Source organism: Paramisgurnus dabryanus, chromosome 1 (assembly GCF_030506205.2).
Source record: "Paramisgurnus dabryanus chromosome 1, PD_genome_1.1, whole genome shotgun sequence".
NCBI classification, from domain to species: Eukaryota; Metazoa; Chordata; class Actinopteri; order Cypriniformes; family Cobitidae; genus Paramisgurnus; species Paramisgurnus dabryanus.
Window position 1 is genome coordinate 45,778,643 of NC_133337.1, and position 18,152 is coordinate 45,796,794.

Sequence of the window (18,152 nt, forward strand, 5' to 3'; positions counted from 1 at the left end):
CACGTGAAACGAAACAATATCCAATCAGAAAACAAGATAATCGGAAGCAGTCATGGCGCAGCACAAATTGAAGTTGATGCAAAGTGAACATGTACAGACCATGACTTCACCCAAACTCTATTTTCTGTGAAAATCACTCCAAACACTATCATTGAATTTTCTTCCTACATATCGTCCACAATGCATATTCTGAAGTCTGGCGAGATTTTACGAGATTTCCTGTGTTTACAGTCGAGACTGGTTGAAAATCTGATCAACCAGAGGTGTGAACTTTGTCTTTGCGGTCTATCACATTTTGAAAATCTTATAAGATGTGAAAAAATCTTTTGGTGCAGGGCTCAACATAAAGGACTGCCCGCGGTGGCTCGGGGCAAGCGTGAGAGACGTTCAGGCCAGTAAAAAGTATTCCCACTTCTCCGATCGGGCCAGTGCTTCACCCTCAGTCACTAAAATATATTTTCATCAATATATATTATTTAACATCTTGGAAGCAGACATTTACTTGGGTAAAACAGGACGAAAGAAACAATTCAATATTTTGCACAGTTTGCTGTCAGTTTACAGGAAAAGAAGAAAAGTTGGGAGCCTTTTTTCGAACATGTCTGTTGTATATGTCTGTATGTATACAGTTATATTTGACATTTGAATTATTATTTTTTAAATATGTGACGCCCACTGAATTTTTTTTATTGGGGCCAGTATAAAAAAAACTTTGCGTTGAGTCCTGTGGTGTGGACCCGCCATTATTGTACAGCATTACCAAGAAGTGAATATAAATAAAATAAATATTTGAATGTATATTAACAATGTTCTCAATGATAAAACAACATCCACATATTCAGGGTGTAAGAGACATACCATTGTGATTCCTAAACTCCAGATATCAGACTTGACATTGTAGCCTTTCTGATTGGTTTCTGGGTTGATTCTCTCAGGCTGTGAATCAAAAGAAAAACATTTATTGTTGTAAAAAGATAAAGTGTGTTTTGATGAAGATGATACAATGAGGGAGTCTGAAACAGCGGTGTGAAACATGCTACACTCGCTTTTGCGTGTACTAAGTTCTGACCTTGAAGACACAAGTCTCCTTTAGATTTTTATACCATTTACACATCCGTACAGATCCAGCCGTGCATTACTAGAGGCACAATTGGATTCTGTCTGTATGGAGACTCTGAGCTAAAGCCTGAGGCGAGAAGTTTCAGGAGAAATCTCTGGAGCCTCAGTGTCTCATTCTCCAAGCACTCAGACTTCATCAACATCTCATCATCTCTTAAAATGGAGCGAAGCCTGATGTCTGGGTCTAAGCACAGTATAGTGAATTAAATATTCATGTACTGCCAAAGCAAAACTATTTTCTGACCATGGATGTTTGTTTATACAATATAATGAGATTATAAATCAACCTTACCTTCGTAACAAATGATTATCTGTTTCCCCACCATTGAAGTTATCTCGTCAATAAAGCAAAAACTAATATTTCAACATTTAAAAATCTGTGTATGTTTTGATAAACGTTTTGACTCTGATCTCTAACAAAATTCTTTAGAAAAATGCATTATTTCAGCTTTTTGCTCAGAATTTGGTATTTTTGAGGAAACCTACCCATATTTAAGAGGATATAAAAAGCAACAAATTAAGATTTTTTTTGTTTGTTTAAAAACAGAGGGTTTGTTCGTTCATTTGATATATTTATATGCTTATACATTTATAGAAGAAAATTTTCCTGGAAGTTTTTTTTTTTCAAAACTTTTGTCAAAATCACATACAAATATATTTTTTAAAAAGGCTGGTGGGGAAGAGTTTAAGACTATATTGAAGATGTCAAGGTTATTTTTTCTCAAAATGCATTATATAGGGTAATATTATGTAAAAAAAAAATAGTAAACCATAAAAAATTACTTAAAGGTGCAGTGTGTAATTTTTAGAAGTATCTCTTGACAGAAATGCAAAATAATATACAAAACTATATTATCAGGGGTGTATAAAGACCTTTCATTATGAACCGTTATGTTTTTATTACCTTAGAATGAGACGTTTTTATCTACACACACACACCGAGAGTCCCCTTACATGGAAGACGCCATTTTGTGCCGCCATGTTTCTACAGAAGCTCTTAACGGACAAACTTTTTTATTAAATTGTCTCCAATGATGACATGTTTGTCCTTTGTCTGCTGCCATAGCTTCTCTATGCGTTTCAAAAGCAAGGGGTGAGCCGTGAACTGAGCTGTTGGTTGCAATTTGCAACCTCATCACTAGATGCCGCTAAAATTTACACGCTGCACCTTTAAGCTGGGTTTTTACAAACTATATCTAAAATATATCTACATCAATTATTAATAACCTATAAAAAGTGAAAGTTGGAACTACTTAAAAAAAGAGACTTCAATTGGTAACATTTAAAAACAATTATGTTATATCAATTTAAATTTTCTCACTTTAAGTGAAAAAACGTTTAACTCTTTCCCCGGCTGCATTTTTATAAAAAAGTTGCCAGCGCCAGCATTTTTTATGATTTTCACAAAAATTTAACAACTTCCAGAAAATGTTCTTTTTAAATATATAAACATACAATATATAAAATAAAAGAACAGACCCTCTGCTTTCAAACAAAGTTTCATCCTACCTTCACTTGTTTTCTTTTATCACCTCTCAAATATGGGTAGGTCTCCTCAAAAATACATAATTTTAAACAAAAAGCTGAGATAATTGCATTTTTGTAAAGAACTTTGATAGAGATCAGATTCAAAGCAATCCTCAAAACATACACAGAATTTGAACTGTAACTCGTCAATGGTGGGGAAAGAGTTAAAAAATACTTCAATTGGTAACACCAATAAAATGTAAGCATTTTTCATTTACAATTTAAGTTGAAAAAAGTTTTTAGTTGTTACAAACTGAATTTGGAAATTCTCTCTCTGCCCTTACAGAGATATGGGTATTTTCTATGAGGATGCGCTCCGGTCCTAACAGTGCGACGCGTCTTGCATCTTCACATCCCCATCAAACAGCGAATACAACACATATCTATTGCTGACAAATGCATCCTCATGCTGAAAGTTTATTATTTGCATGCGTTTTAAAGTTTTGACAGTTTGAACTTTCATTTTTCATCAGCTGCTTTTGTCTGCGTACACCCGACGTGCGCGCACACAGCAGCCTGTCATCAGTGCACGTAAACAGAGCGATCGCTCCCATGTCTTAAAGCTACAGTAACCTAATTTATCTCTCAATAAAATCCCTCTCTGCTCTTTACTGAAGAACTGTTGTACTTGAAATGTGTGTATATTTAATTAATACAGTACAGAGTGTGAAGTGTTTTATTATTTTTAACAGACGTAAGCCTTTTTAAAAGGCATATTAAATTTCTCTTTGCATAAGAAATATTTGTTGTGCTTATTTATTTGATTCTCTTTTATAACAATAATATACCTAATTACTGCAAGTAATATAACAAAGGCAACATCTGTAGTATTGCTTTATTTAAAAAAAAATGTAAAAGTCATCAAAAGCTTGCATATCAGCTTGAAAAATTGGTATCTGTCGCAAAAATCCTGATCGGAGCATCCCTAACTTAGAAAATTTATTTGGAGGCATGTACAAAATGCCATGTGGACGCAAACTGTAGGTGCTTGGCAGCTTTTTCCAGCCGAGCACTGCAGCTATCCCAGCGCCCGGGAAGCAATTAGGGTAAGGTGCCTTGCTCAAGGGCACCACGATCAAAACCCGCAGAGACTTGGAACTCGAACTGGCAACTCTCGGGTTACAAGCTCGACTCTCTAACCACTAGGCTACAACTGTCTAGTGTAGCCTGGTGCAAAGCATTAAGGGCACACAAATGTAAATATATAATAATAAAATAAACTCATGCTTACCGCCATGTATGGCTTACATCCGGCATCCATGGTCTTCGCCACTGAATCCACCAAATACCCGCTGATGCCAAAATCACACATTTTCACCTGCCCTTGCATGTTTATCAGGACATTAGAGGGTTTCACATCTGGAAAAGGGCAGACGCAAAAAATTAAAACTAGAAAATATGTAGAAAGAGAGAGAGAGAGAGAGAGAGAGAGAGAGAGAGAGAGAGAGAGAGAGAGAGAGAGAGAGAGAGAGAGAGAGACACATCTTGAAGGAGCTTTTAGCAGAAGTTTATCATCCATGTGTCACACCTACACCTGAGAAATCAAATGTAGTCTGTAAAAGCAAAGTGAGGAAAACTCGAGCCTCATCTCACCTCTGTGGATCACTTGCAGGTTGCTGTGGAGATGCTCTAATGCTTTCACGATCTGCAGTGAGGATATAAAACATCAGACTCAATACAGATCAGCAGGGGCTCAGAATTAGATGGTGTTAAAATGATCTCATGTGTTCAGGTACTGGGCATGCAAATAAAAGTATTAAGCATTAAATCTGTATTAATTTGTTAGGAGATTTCGCTCCTCTAATCACGATCCAATCTTTTCTCAGCTCTATGCTCATATCGCTTTTTGGTGAAATAAGTGGAGGAGATAAGAAAGTGCAAAATGTATGGCAATAAAGGGTTAATTCTTTTAAAGATAAAAATAACTCTTAGTTTGAACATTTTTACAGATGCTTTAAAAAAAAAACTTGCCCTAATGTAATCCAGCCATGTCAATACGGGCATAATTAATCAATTGGGGCGGAACTATCTATTTACCGAACCAATGACAGACAAAGTCTGATACAATTGCCTTTAAAAAAATCATCATTTCTGTTGATAGAGGAATAGAAATTACCAACTTCTCCTTTAATGTCAAAAACAAGCGATGGGGTATAAGAGGCGTGCACAAAGACAAATTTGAGTTGCAGTCATTTACCACATTTTGGCCTAAAGAATAAGCCTCCTGATGGATGCTTTCATTTATCCTAATATATTGGCAGACACTTCTATCCAAAGCATTCATAAGCACCACATTTGCCAATTGAGCTACAGAAACCTGGGTATGAAGTTTATACAATTCTCAAATTAAGCCATATATACAAATTCATCACATTCAACATTTTTACATTTGGCTGATGTGTTTATCCAAGGCAACTTCCAATTAATTTTTATTAGTACACGAGTTGGAATTGAACCAGTGACCCGGAATGCTAAAGGAAATTCAGACTCTGGCTGCCACAAATCCCCATAAATTAGTGTTTGTGAGTGATGATGCAACTGAAAAATTCAGTCTGTACTCACAGAGACTGCAATCTTTCCCAGAATGTCCTCGGGTATGGCCATACCCTTCTCATGTACCTGCTTATAAAACTTATCCAGAGAGGTGTCCATCAGCTCCATGCAGATCCACACGTCGCCCTGACAATGAAACAAACCAATCAGGTAAAGTCATGCATTAGAGAGCGAGAAATAACAACAACAAAGTCATACAAATGAGACAGCAGGAAAATGACTAATAGCATTCCCATTGTAGGACTTCCTGTGGAACTTTTCTATTGGTTTGACTTATAACAGCGGAGCCCAGACGTGAGGAAACCGATTTAGATTGCAGGGTTTGTTCGACCCCCAGTGCTGCTTTGTGCATGGTATTTATAGCGCTTCATTAGGTAAAGTAGACGCTTGATAAAAATCTGACGTTGATAACATCATATGCATCAACTCATGAGTTAAGTGCGCTCGGTTTTTCCCTTGCTGTGCGCAGTGGTTTGATGTGCGTGTGGCTGTACCTCTCTGAAAAGAGCCCCGTAGAAGGTAACAGTGTAAAAGCAGTCGACTGTTCTCATCGATATGTCCAGATCCATCAGCAGTCGTTTCTGCTCCTGTGTGTTTACTGTGGCCCGGATGCGCTGCAGGAAGAGAATGTGTAAGAACAATAATGTTGGCAATTATTGAATGCATTTAATCATTAACGTATATTTAAAGTCCTCCCTGTGGTGAAAATAAAATATTGTTGTTCAAAAAAAAATTCAAAAACTCCAAAGCTTAAAATTTATCACATGAATAGACAGAGCAGACATTCCCATTTACGAATCCGTTGAGGATTGAGAATTATGATATTTTTAATATTAGAGATCAGAGGAAAAAGTTATATATGGATGTCAATGGAATGGGTGTGACCGAAAATGCTGCTTATTCTCGTGTTTTTGCTTGTAACTTTATTATTTTATCAGATATTTGCATGAAATTTTAACAGAAGGTAGAATTTTGTTAGTTCTTTCAAATTATATCATGAACATTTACTGTTTTTGTTGGAATGGGCATCGGACCAATGGTAACCATGGTTCTTTGAACAGTAGACGTTCTGAAGGACGTTCACTGTAGTCTATTACCAGAAACGTAATATGCAAATTTTTGCAATTTATTTAAATACAATCTCCTCTATAGATTTAGATTACCATTTTTCAGTACCAAGATCAAAGATATATATTTTGGCACACCGACCAGTTGAATGTGACAAAATTTTTAAACCGTTTCTGTGAACTAAAGCACCTCAAAAATTGGAAGCTCAAAATATTAAACGCTTCCGGTGGTCGGACTTGACGTATTTATTGTCATATTAAGTGAAAACATACTATAACCATGCGACGAGGATATGGTATTGCATGAGACGCATTGTAAAAGTGAAACAGATTTTATGCCTAATGCTGCATTTACACCAACCGCGGTAAGGGCGTGAAGCGCGAGTGACTTCAATGTTAAGTCAATGTGAAGACGCGTTGACGCGCGTCAGGAGGTCCCGCGGCGCGGAAGAGGCGCTCGGCGCGGAAGACGCGTTTCCGCCTCTTTCGCGCGTGAAGCTCGGGCGAAAGGCGCGAATTGAGCGTTGTGCGCGGTACGCGCGGTAAGCTCAGATTGTGCTTTTTGTGCATCTTGCGGTTCACGCGAATTTGCGGCTGACGCCCGAGTTGAAAAATGTGAACTTTGGCGGAATTTCGCGCCGCGTTAACCAATCAGGAGCCTGTTTGCTGCTGTGGTGGCAGCCCCGCCCGGAGTCACTCACTCAAGCAGTCACTCGAAGCTATATGACACAAGTTGTTATTTCTATAGTGGAGACAGGAATAAAAAGGACCTCGCTTGGAAGAGTGTCAGTAAAGACTTTGGGCAACTTGGTAAGTTGTAATACACGCTTCACTTTTGAGTCACGTGACGTTTATCTACCCGCGCCGTTTATTTTTCCCCATAGTAAGGTTACCCAATACAAAACTGGTAACTCTCTTGATAAATGCACAAGTAACATCAGTCATCTTGCAAACAGACACTCGCACAGCAGTTGCCCCTCCCACAAGAAGCGGATTTTGCTTCGGACGCGCGTCAAATGCTTGCTTTTTCCGCGCGTCTACTCCGCTCTACACGCGCGAAAGCATCCAAATTGTTCAAGCGGCAAACCACGCGCGGTAGACGCGATTTTGACGCCCAAACCGCGTTTGGTGTAAACTCAGCATAAGAATTTCGACACGCGTTCACGCTATGTCAGCATTGCTATTTTTTATGTCTATGAGGCGTTATTAATATGCCTTAATATAAACAATTTGTTAATTTATTTTTCAGCACAATTGCCGAGTATTTTCTCTATAAAATTGCAGTTTTCCAAATTTCACAGATTTTAAGGTTTGAAATCCCCTACATCAAAAACATGTAACCAATCACAGTTGAACAAGTGAGCAGTTTGAAGCAAAGGGGCTGTTTACATTTGGTATTAAGATGTGTTTTCATCGATCGGATCACAAGTGGACGAGAGAGACACATTACGTTTACACCTGGTATTTAAATCCGTCTCTTTTGTCCACTTTCGACCACTTCTGTCCTGAATACTGTGAGGGGGTGGTCTGTGAGACGGTGGGCGAGTCTCTCTGCTGTCATTCAAACGCGAGCGGGAGTAATTATGAGTTTATATGGACGCAAACTAATATTATGTCGGAGTCCACTGCTTGTTTAGCAAGTAAACATGCTGCACAGAGTTTTGTACGTGTGTATGTTAGACCTTTCTCTGAATTTTCAGCGCAATTGATGAAATAGGATTTGCGCAACTTTCACGCTTTCAAAACGAAACTACGGAGAACACCCGCAGTAGTTTTTTATCAATGAAAGGCTAAAAATAGCGCTGTTCACCGTATCTTCATGCCAGAAGTCAAAAAAGACGTAACATTTGTGTTTAATACCTCAGATTAGATAAATGGGCGGAGAGAAGGCGGTCGCGTGTGGCTGTTCAAACACATTCAACCACATTGTGTTCCGCAGCTCCAAAGCGATCTGATCGAAAGTGTTTTCGACTACCTCTGGATGTGGTTGAAAGTGGTCGAAAGTGGACGCGTTCAAAACGTTTTGAACACGGTTTACACCTGGCATTAACGTCGTCCACTTGTGATCGGATCGACGAAAACGCATGTTAATGCCAAGTGTAAACAGCCTCAAAGATATATTGAGTATAGATAAGAAGACGAAGTGCTGCAAACTAAGTGCTCTTCCGCCATACAATATAGTTCTCATTTTTATCCACTTAAAAAAATCGCCATGTTTTATTTTGTGCCACCACACTTACTCGTGTAACTGCTCATGTAACAAATAGGGAAAACATGCAAGTGTTTGGTGGCTTCTAAATTTATTCCTGTTTGGATCCTAAGGAATTAATGGGGCTAGGCTAAATGCTAACACATTCACGACACGCTGTACAAAGAATAAGTGCACGCATTGAAAAAAGATAGGTATGTATTAATTTGTCTAAGTTGAGATAAGAACATAGTAAAATATTGAAAAACAGTGCTGTTTTCCTTTAAACAACAGTGTATAAATGTCTATTTAATTTTCTTTTAGATATTCTGTGAATTATTGCTTGTCAAGTGTGTATTGAATTCCGAGATAAACTTAAATGTTAACTTAAAGGAAAGACAAACCAAAACCCTTGACCATTTCACTGCATTTTAATAAACTTCAAGATTTTGTTATGTGAAACTTTCTAACTAGAGGTTTCGCATTAGTTTGCCTAGTGCAGTCCTTGAGTGGATTTGTATCCACTCACCTTCACAGCCATGATGACTCCACTCGGGACGTGTTTCATCTTGTCCACCACTCCATACGCTCCTCTACCCAACTCTCCAATCTGCTCCAAATCATCTGCCTTCACCACAAAGTTCTGCTCAGATAAACAAACAAAAGAATTTAAGGTATTTCATTGAGCGACAATATTCTGATTACCAATGAAAGTCAGATAATGAACAAACATGCAGACGACCAATCACAGACGGAAACCCAAATTCCTAACAGATAGTCTGGAAGATCTCTAATGGAAAAAGAGATGGCAAATTTCTTTGAAAATTGATGTATGAAGGTATACAGGACGGAAAAGCCATCCCTTCATTATTCCTGGAAATAATGTCTTCATATCCTCGTGTCTGCTTGCTAATCGCCAGCAATCACAACAAAATCCTCAAAGCTCGGAGGCACGAAACGCAGATCCTTGCAAGGCATGCCAGCCTTACTTTATCATAAATACAACCACGGATAATGTATCTCTGTGTTAGGTTGCAAGACAAAAAGCCTCCATCTTTGCCAATGGAAAATTCCACTTATTTGATGAGTTTAAAATAAATATTTTTACAGCCTGAACGGCAGTAAAGTGCATTCCAAGCTGCCTACAATCAGTCGCATTCAAAAGGGCAGTAATGTGCATCGGGCCGTTCTTTACGACACGCGAGTCCGAGCCGAGCTTGCATCACCATACGAAGCAATGCAAAATATGACATTTAAAAAGATGCGACATGAAACCTGGTCATATAGCCTTAACATGCAAATGGCTAGCCGCAACCCTTTGCATTTAGGTGACAACATGGATGCTGTTAGTGTTAAATACAGATGAGAAACTGAATTGAAAGCCTGTAGTGACAAACGTTAGTGAATTATTAAAATAGTTTCCAGGAATTTCCTATTATTTTGCATAACAGCTATAAATAACGCAACATTTACAAAAACTGAGATTGAAATGTATCGTTTTATATTATATATTACAGATACTCAAGATTTTCATGTTTAAGCAACACGTTTTCAGAAACATTTTGATATAGTTATTAGGGGTGTGACGAGATCTCGTGCGCGAGATTAAATGTGTTTCGCGAGATTAAATGTGTCTCGCGAGACTTCTTGTAAAGGTGAAATGCTGGCCGTTTCTCAAATAAAAGGTCAAAAGGTTTTTACGGAGGCAGATGAAGGTGAGTGGTGGCGCAACTGACATCTTCACATTTTGAATCGCGCTCAGGCGCGAATGCGCTCACACCACAGCCTTCCGCGCCTGAGCCCAAGTGAACCGCGCTCCGGCCCACCTCTGCAACCCGGCCGCGGCGCGATTAATCAATCCGCGCCCGGGCACGGATCAGAGCGATCACACTAGTCAATCAAACCAGGCTTTGGGGGTCAAACGCCCCCGAGCGCGGTTTGGTTTGGATAGTGTGAGTGCGCCCTGAAATAAACCTTGGTGACATATGCAGCCTGCATATGCGACCTCCGGAGAATGCAGCTTTCTGTTAGATCCTTTTACTGTGCATGCATTATATTTGTCTTTTACAGCGTTTGCTTTTTTGTTTGGGTTTCCAATAATGTTCGTTTGTGAACTCGTGTGAAGTCTGAGACGCGTTGTTTTGTCTGTTGATCAGTGTCAGATGTGAAGTCTCAGCAGATTAAACCCGCACTCAGAGTTCATGATTTAATGTTTGCATGTTCTTGCTCAAAAATGACGGTGGCTGTATCATTTCTATTGTAAAGAAATGGACATATATTAAATATTCAAATGGGTTTAAACATTGTTTGGCTAAAAATAAGCGTTTCTCTCCGTCTAAAGTGAAAGTGAAGATAGCGTCCGCGAGACAAGTCCTCTATCGCCCCCTGCAGGCATTTGTTATATAACATACATAATGCTTTCTATTTATAGGACAGAGATTTAATGTGTTTGTTAATGTAATGTTGTCTAATGTAACTTGGTTTTAATACTTTATTTGAACAATTTATTATTGCATCTTCGTTATTATGTAATTTTAAAGGCTACTGCTCACTTGGGTCTATTTTTATTACCCTAAAATAACAAATTACTTCATTATCAGTTAGCAAAATAATTGTTAGGGACTTTTCACGTCAACTTTTAAAAATGACGTGATTTCAGTTTCTTAATCATTCATTTTATCATTGAGGATTTCTTAAAAATTGTAAAAAAAATCGTCTTGTCTCGTTCTCGTGAACCCAATCTTGTGTTTCGTCTCGTCTCGTGGATTAACTGTCTCGTCACACACCTAATAGTTATAACTATTTCATATTAAAACATGTGAAACATCTCTTAGCAGAAAGTTAAAAAAGAATTTGGTAACACTTTATTTTACGGTATTTTACAATGTCTTTGTTAAACATGCTACATGTAATTATTAAGAGTAATAAAAGTTAATATGCATAATTACATGCAACTAACCCTAAACCAAACCCTAATCCTAACCCCAACCCTAAAGTAAGTACATGTTGTTAATGATTATTACTTAGTACTTAAATGTATAAATACACTGCAACAGTGATGCCATAAAATAAAGTGTGTCCAAAATTTTACATTTACTTAACACAAGCGCAGCCATGTCCCCTGTTGCCATGGGAACATTATGAAGTGGTAATGTGACGTGAACACCATTGAAAAGCTGCAAATGATTTTTGCAAGTTCCCGCAGTTTTTGCAAGTTCCCGCAGTTTTTGCAAGTTCCCGCAATTTCATTGCATAAATATCCCGAATATTCCATGGCATTTTTTTTAGAAAACGTGCCGCAAGATCAAAGATTTTTGCCTGCAACAATCACAAGAAAACTCAGCGTTTTTCTGGAAGAACTGACTAATAACATTATTAAAATAACTACATTACTGTTATTGAACAAATCTTTTTAATTAAATTTATCATTAATCAATAAACTCAATATCAAGTTATCCATTATATAGATTGATTGTAATTAAGGCTGGGCAGTATATTGAAATTGGGTATTACATCAATATTTTTCCAGAGGGATACAGGATGAAACAACATCATCTATATCGGGATGGTCTGATATTAACACCCCCCATCTACCCCAGCAGCTTTGTGAAAATGTACAGTGAGGTCAGACGTAAGCTTTTCAAACAGCTTGCATATTGTGCAGCTGTATATTTTAAAATTGGGAGGAACCCCCGTCTAATTTTATTTTCATCATACATTGTATCAATAAAGTTGTTTGACTTGAGGATGTAGACATTTATTCCACTTCAATGAAAATACAGAGATATTTATCATCTCTAACATCGCAATTCATCTTAAGATGATAGAAATATGAATTTCGATCAATACCACCCAGCCCTACTATAGTATAAATGTGTCATTTTTTCCTTTTAACCACATAGTTTTTTTATTAACCATATTAGGAGAAAAGTATGTAGAAAGAAAAAAGAAAGGTGCAGGTAAAACACAAAGCAGACGATGCTGAAACATGAAATGACACACAGCTTTTTCTTCAGTCAGTCTAATTAAAAATGAATGAATGAATAATAAGCTGTACCTTTTCTCCAATGGTAACGTAGGCTTTAGAGTCCAGGTCTCTCGGGGGTCTGTAAGATAGAGAAATTCCATTGAGCATTCACATCTGACGGGTTCCAGCTTTAATTACTAAATCTATTCTACCTACAAACCCGGACTGAATCTCAGAATATTACTTTTAAACACACTTCATGAATAAAAAAGCACTCGCAGTAAAAGCAAGAAAAATTATACTAAAAGCTGAAATCTTTGTAAAATCTTACGTGGGTGCAGGCTGGGGTTTCTCAAACGCCTCTTTTGGAAGCTTGAGTGGAACCTTCTTTTTACCTGTGAAGAGGACATCATTGTTACATCAAAGTCTAAAGAGATGTTTTGGTTTGGTTATGAAAAAGATGCCTTTAAATGTACAAAGCTTGATAAGAAAATCAAAAGGCAGAATTCCTAGGAAAACAGAATTTGCAGATTCCCTATCAGATCCTGGCACTCACGTTCAGACAGCGGCTCCAGATCCTGGCCGAGCAAAAGCGAAAGAGTGAGAGAGTGCACGTGTGTGAGAGGGAGGCGAGGCGGCCGGGTCAGGTGCATTCTCTCTGTCTGAAACGGAGCAGAGATGCCCCGCCAGGCGCTAATGCTGCGGGCGTGACCCATCTTGACTGACACCCGAGTGGGGCAATCCGCATACCTGACGCCATGCGAGAAGCACGCATCACGGCCACGCCCACCTGACGACCAGATGCACTCTGCTAAACGCAAACAATGGGAACAACTTGTGCTGAAAGGCTGTGTGTGTGTGTGCAACATATGCAAGGAATTACGACTGAGAGTAAGAGCCACAGAAAGTGCTGAAGGCATTTAGCATTCGTAGGGTTGGAATGGAGAACCATTTTAAGAACCGATTTATTACAATAACAAGACCATCTTACTGGATATCATTGCTGGTGCCGCAAACAATGACTAGGTTTACATGTATACCAATAATGCAATTATTTCCAAGGATTTTATCCCATTCAGATGTTTACATGAGTGGAGCTAACCTTTTCACTCCTGTTTAAATGCAGTTTTTATTTTCTGATTATTATTTACACATAACCCAATGCGGAGCACAAATTATATCACATATACTGCCCGCCGTTTTAAATGGGACATATTTAGGGCTGCATAACGATTAATCGCGATTAATCGTTTGCAGAATAAAAGTTTTTGTTTACATCATATATGTGTGTGTATATACATTTTTATATTTATGTACAATTTATATTATATATAAATATTTAATCTATAAATATTTTTATTCTTAAAATTATACATGCATGTGTGTATATTTATTTATACATAATTATTATACACAGTACACACACACATATGATGTAAACAAAAACTTTTATTCTGCAAACGATTAATCGCGATTAATCGTTATGCAGCCCTAATGAAAATCAGACTTTTTCCATGTTTAAGTGCTATAATTGGATCCCCAGTGTTTGTATCAACCTAGATCAACCCAGTGACTTAGTTTTGGTAAACCATTCTCTGCAAGCATGTGTAAAAAGGTCATTGAAATTTGACTCCCCTGTGATGTCAGAAGGGGATAATACCGCCCCTAAATCTGCACTATCCAACCACGGCACTGCCATTTAGTGCAGAGATCAACTCATTTGCATTTAAAAATACACACCCAAAATGGCACATTTATGCTCACATCTACAAAATAGCAATTTTAACATGTTATAATAAATTATCTGTGGGGAATTTTGAGCTAAAACTTACATACTCTTTAGACACCAACGATTTATTTTACATCGATTCCGCCACTTACCCCGTACAGCGTGAAATGGCATTAACCGCGGTTGTGGACAAATGTGAAGCAAATGCCGACGAGAGAAAGCCATAATGCACGAAAGAGACAGAGTCTGTGCGAGCGAAAGAGACAAAATGCACGAAAGAGTCCGAGTCTGTGTACGCAAGAGAGAGAAATAATTCACGAAAGAGAGAGAGGGAGCCAAAATGCACAAAAAGTCTAAGTCTGTGCGCACAAGAGAGAGAGAGAGACAAAATGTGTACGTGCAAAACAGAGTTTGCGCAAGAGAAGGAAGCCTAAATACATGAAACACCTTTACCTATTACCACTATATCGACTAATATCTCATTAATACCGAATTCTCTATTGTCAAATCAGTTAAATAAATCCATTGTGTGCTGTTGTAGCATACTCATTAACCAGAAATTAACCTCATATATAACTTATTTTGGGTTTCCAGCAATGGCAAATCCTGCACACAACATTAAATTACAATGAAAGATTGGAACAAAGCAATGTAATAAATGTATTTTTAGGACATAGATTTTAAAACAAACATAAACGCAATAGTCCATAAGGGAAAAAAGAATCACAGCATGAAAATTATAAAATACATGTTAATTTATTTTCTGTACCTGTAACCACTAAGGGCGCTTGTAAAACTGCAGTGTTAAATGCAATGCAGTCAAAAATGTGGGTGCACCTAACTTTTGTGCTGGTGCACCCAAGAAAAAAGTTAGGCGCACTAGTCCAACCAGTGCAAAAAGTTAGTTGCAGAGCCCTGGGGTATACCCTAGGGATATAACAATACATTGATATGTCTAATGATACAATCTAACGATGCCACATGTAAAAATTTCGATATGAGGTACCTTTATTTTGACACTCTAAATATGTCCACGTAACGTCCATGTGCTACCAAAGCACATATTTTAATTTACTGACAATACTGTCAGTCTGTGCAGGATGCCGACGATTAGTCACGACTATATGCGGAATATATGTGGGTTAACTGTCTGTGTATAATAATTATGTATATATAAACACATATTTGCAATTTGCATGTGTATATACAATTTTATTTTTATATAAAATATTAATATTATTTTTATTATATAAAAATATATTTTATTATTTACACCTGATTTGCACCAACAATGCAAATTTCCTTTAAATTTTGCCTTTATATTGCCATCTTTGTTTGAAACATAAAATTCCAGGTTAATTGACATGCTTATCTTTACATGGGTTACAATGAAATGATGTAAAACTGATTTCCAGCTAAATCTTACCTGATAGCTTTACTTATAAATCATTACTTTAAGCTTATGTAAATTCAGCTTTCTGGATAACCCATTTTTATATTTTTTAACCAGAAGTTATTTATTGCTTTTATGACGAATCAGCAAGAAGACAAAAAATGTCTTTAATACATGAGTTATAGGACTGAAGCAGTCTGAGTCATTTGCTGAATGAATGGGCAGGAGAGGTTTTTGACTCACTCACTAAACCGCAAGTCATTATTTTCATTTCCAACTTGAAATTAGCCGATACCTGTTACCGTGTTGTGTGTACACAAGGCTCGGAGACTTAAATCAGTGTAATAACTACAAATAGTTATATAAACAAAGTCAATACAGACACACATTCAGAATAGAGTTTGGTCATTATAAATGATGTGCTTTAGAAATAATAAGGAACAAGTAACATTTCATTTTTGTCAAGAATAAGGTCTATAGAAATACAGACAAGGAATCATCATGAAACTAAAATCGGTGGTGATATCAAATTCTCCATGGTTTTCTAATCATTCAACAAACATTTAACATCTCTACACATAGTTTCTCACTACACAAGGTTAAAAAACCTTGCAAACTAAGGTGTGGCTTCTGAACAATCCTGACTACGCCACACACCCACAGACAGGAAATAAAAACTGAGACACTTCCCATTTTTTCACCATTATACAATAAAGTGCATCTCATCCAGAGCAGCAACACACATTTACCACAGTAGCGTGAGAAGGTAGATGCATATTATCAAGCTTCACCTCTTACCCCGTAGTATGCCTGTTACACTATTGTTACCTGGAAAAAAAAGGAGTCGTTCTGAACCCCTCCCGCTTGCATTTACACACACAACAAAGGATACGGAAAGATGACACGCAAAAAACTCACTAAGGACTTCCTTTAAAAGTGATGGTACAAAACCACAAAACGATTGAAAAAGCATCACGGGTCAACGCTGCCAAAATAACTGCGCCACATTTGGAAATCACTCCCTAGCAACAACTCAAGCAGCGTTCTATGTTGAAAGGCCTAATCCTTAAAAATCACACATGCTGACGCATTACTGGCCGACACCCGATAGCCTTCCACATTCTGATCAGATCAGCCATGTGGGATAAAGGCTAGTCTCACCGAGCGGCCCTCCTTGTGACTTTGGTAACTGGGGAATTCATCAAAACTGTTGCATAAGCATTAAACGGCCACTTCAGTCTCTCCAAATATAACAAGTGCTGAACCGACAGATCGCAGCTATTAGGACTCGGTTATGCGGCTGAATACCGGATTGTCCTTTTCTTAGGTAGAGATGGGTCTCATCATTTTAAAGCAAAGCACACATATACTGTGCAAACTTAAATATCCATTTATCCAAAATGACTTTGTGCATTTAAGCTTTACATTTAATCAGCAAGTGTGATTTTGGGATCCATGACCATTGCAACCTTTATCCAAGCCAGCCTACAGTGCATTCAAGCTATACATCTTATCAATATATGTGATCCATGGGATCGAACACATGACTTCAGAATTCAGAATTCATCTGATGTTGAAAAACAACATAAAACAGCATGATAACGCAAAAAAATGGATTAGTGATGTCATCTCTGAAACAACTTCCTTTCAGGCTGATGATTATTAAGCAACTTTTTTTGCAATAGCATGCAACAATGAACCATGCAACATGTGTGTCCATCTTCTTAAAAAACATCCAGATAATTTACTCACCACCATGTCATTCAAAATATTGATGTCTTTCTTTGTTCAGTCGAGAAGAAATTATGTTTTTGAGGATTTTTCTCATTTTAATGGACCCCAATACTTAACAGTTATAATGCAGTTTAAAATTGCAGTTTCAATCGAGGCAAACAGGTCTTATCTAGCGATTGTCATTTTTGGGAAGAAAAATTTAATATATGCACTTTTAAATCACAACTTCTCATCTTCCTACGATCCTGTGACGCGCCAGCGCAACCTCACGTAATACTCCATCACGTCAAGAGGTCACAGATGACGTATCGAAACTACGCCCCAGTGTTTACAAGTGTGGAAAAAGAGGACCGTTCCGTCGTTGTTGTATGTCGAATGATACTAATTAACGTCTTTGTGTATGTTTATTGTTTAAAATGGTCCGCAAATGTGAGTTTCATATATGTAACACGTGACCTTTCGACGTCATTATTACGCAATTATGCTAGGTCGCGCTGGCTCATCACTAGGGCTGGGTATTGGAAAAGGCCTCACGGTACAATGCATATCACGATACATGTGGCATGATACAATGTATCACAATACGCTACAATACGTTGCGCGATGCGATACATTGCAATACTTTCCTTTTTTTATCAAAAATGTAAAAAATAGAGCCAATTTTTTTTACTTTTTTCTTAAAGCCAAAGTGCTTCCACACGTCTGCTTTGAAAGCTGCATGCGTTTTAAAATGTTCTGCCATTTTCTCACTCCCGCTAACGTCTGAGACATTGGCCGAATGGTGGTATATGACAGACACTTGGACAGCGACAACTACAGCAGCGGCGGAGAAGGTCGTTTGATGCACACAGAGGGATTTTATTTTTATTTTTTAA

General features: G+C 37.7%; 1 protein-coding gene across 2 annotated transcripts in view; it reads right to left on the reverse strand.

Moving 5' to 3' along the window:
* The window catches only part of map2k6 (mitogen-activated protein kinase kinase 6), a 39,009-nt gene that overhangs the window by 8,123 nt on the left and 12,734 nt on the right, over positions 1-18,152 (reverse strand). Inside the window, exons 1-9 of one of the 2 annotated variants that reach the window (XM_065262913.2) lie at positions 12,978-13,168; positions 12,753-12,816; positions 12,512-12,560; positions 8,984-9,097; positions 5,694-5,813; positions 5,209-5,325; positions 4,240-4,291; positions 3,878-4,005; positions 859-936 (exon numbers count right to left, since the gene is read on the reverse strand). In XM_065262913.2, the coding sequence (XP_065118985.1) occupies positions 859-936; positions 3,878-4,005; positions 4,240-4,291; positions 5,209-5,325; positions 5,694-5,813; positions 8,984-9,097; positions 12,512-12,560; positions 12,753-12,816; positions 12,978-13,137 (882 nt within the window). In that variant the 5' untranslated portion in view covers positions 13,138-13,168. Of the gene's footprint in view, positions 1-858; positions 937-3,877; positions 4,006-4,239; positions 4,292-5,208; positions 5,326-5,693; positions 5,814-8,983; positions 9,098-12,511; positions 12,561-12,752; positions 12,817-12,977; positions 13,169-18,152 lie in introns of those variants that run through there. The other variant, XM_065262914.2, reaches the window with a different exon arrangement.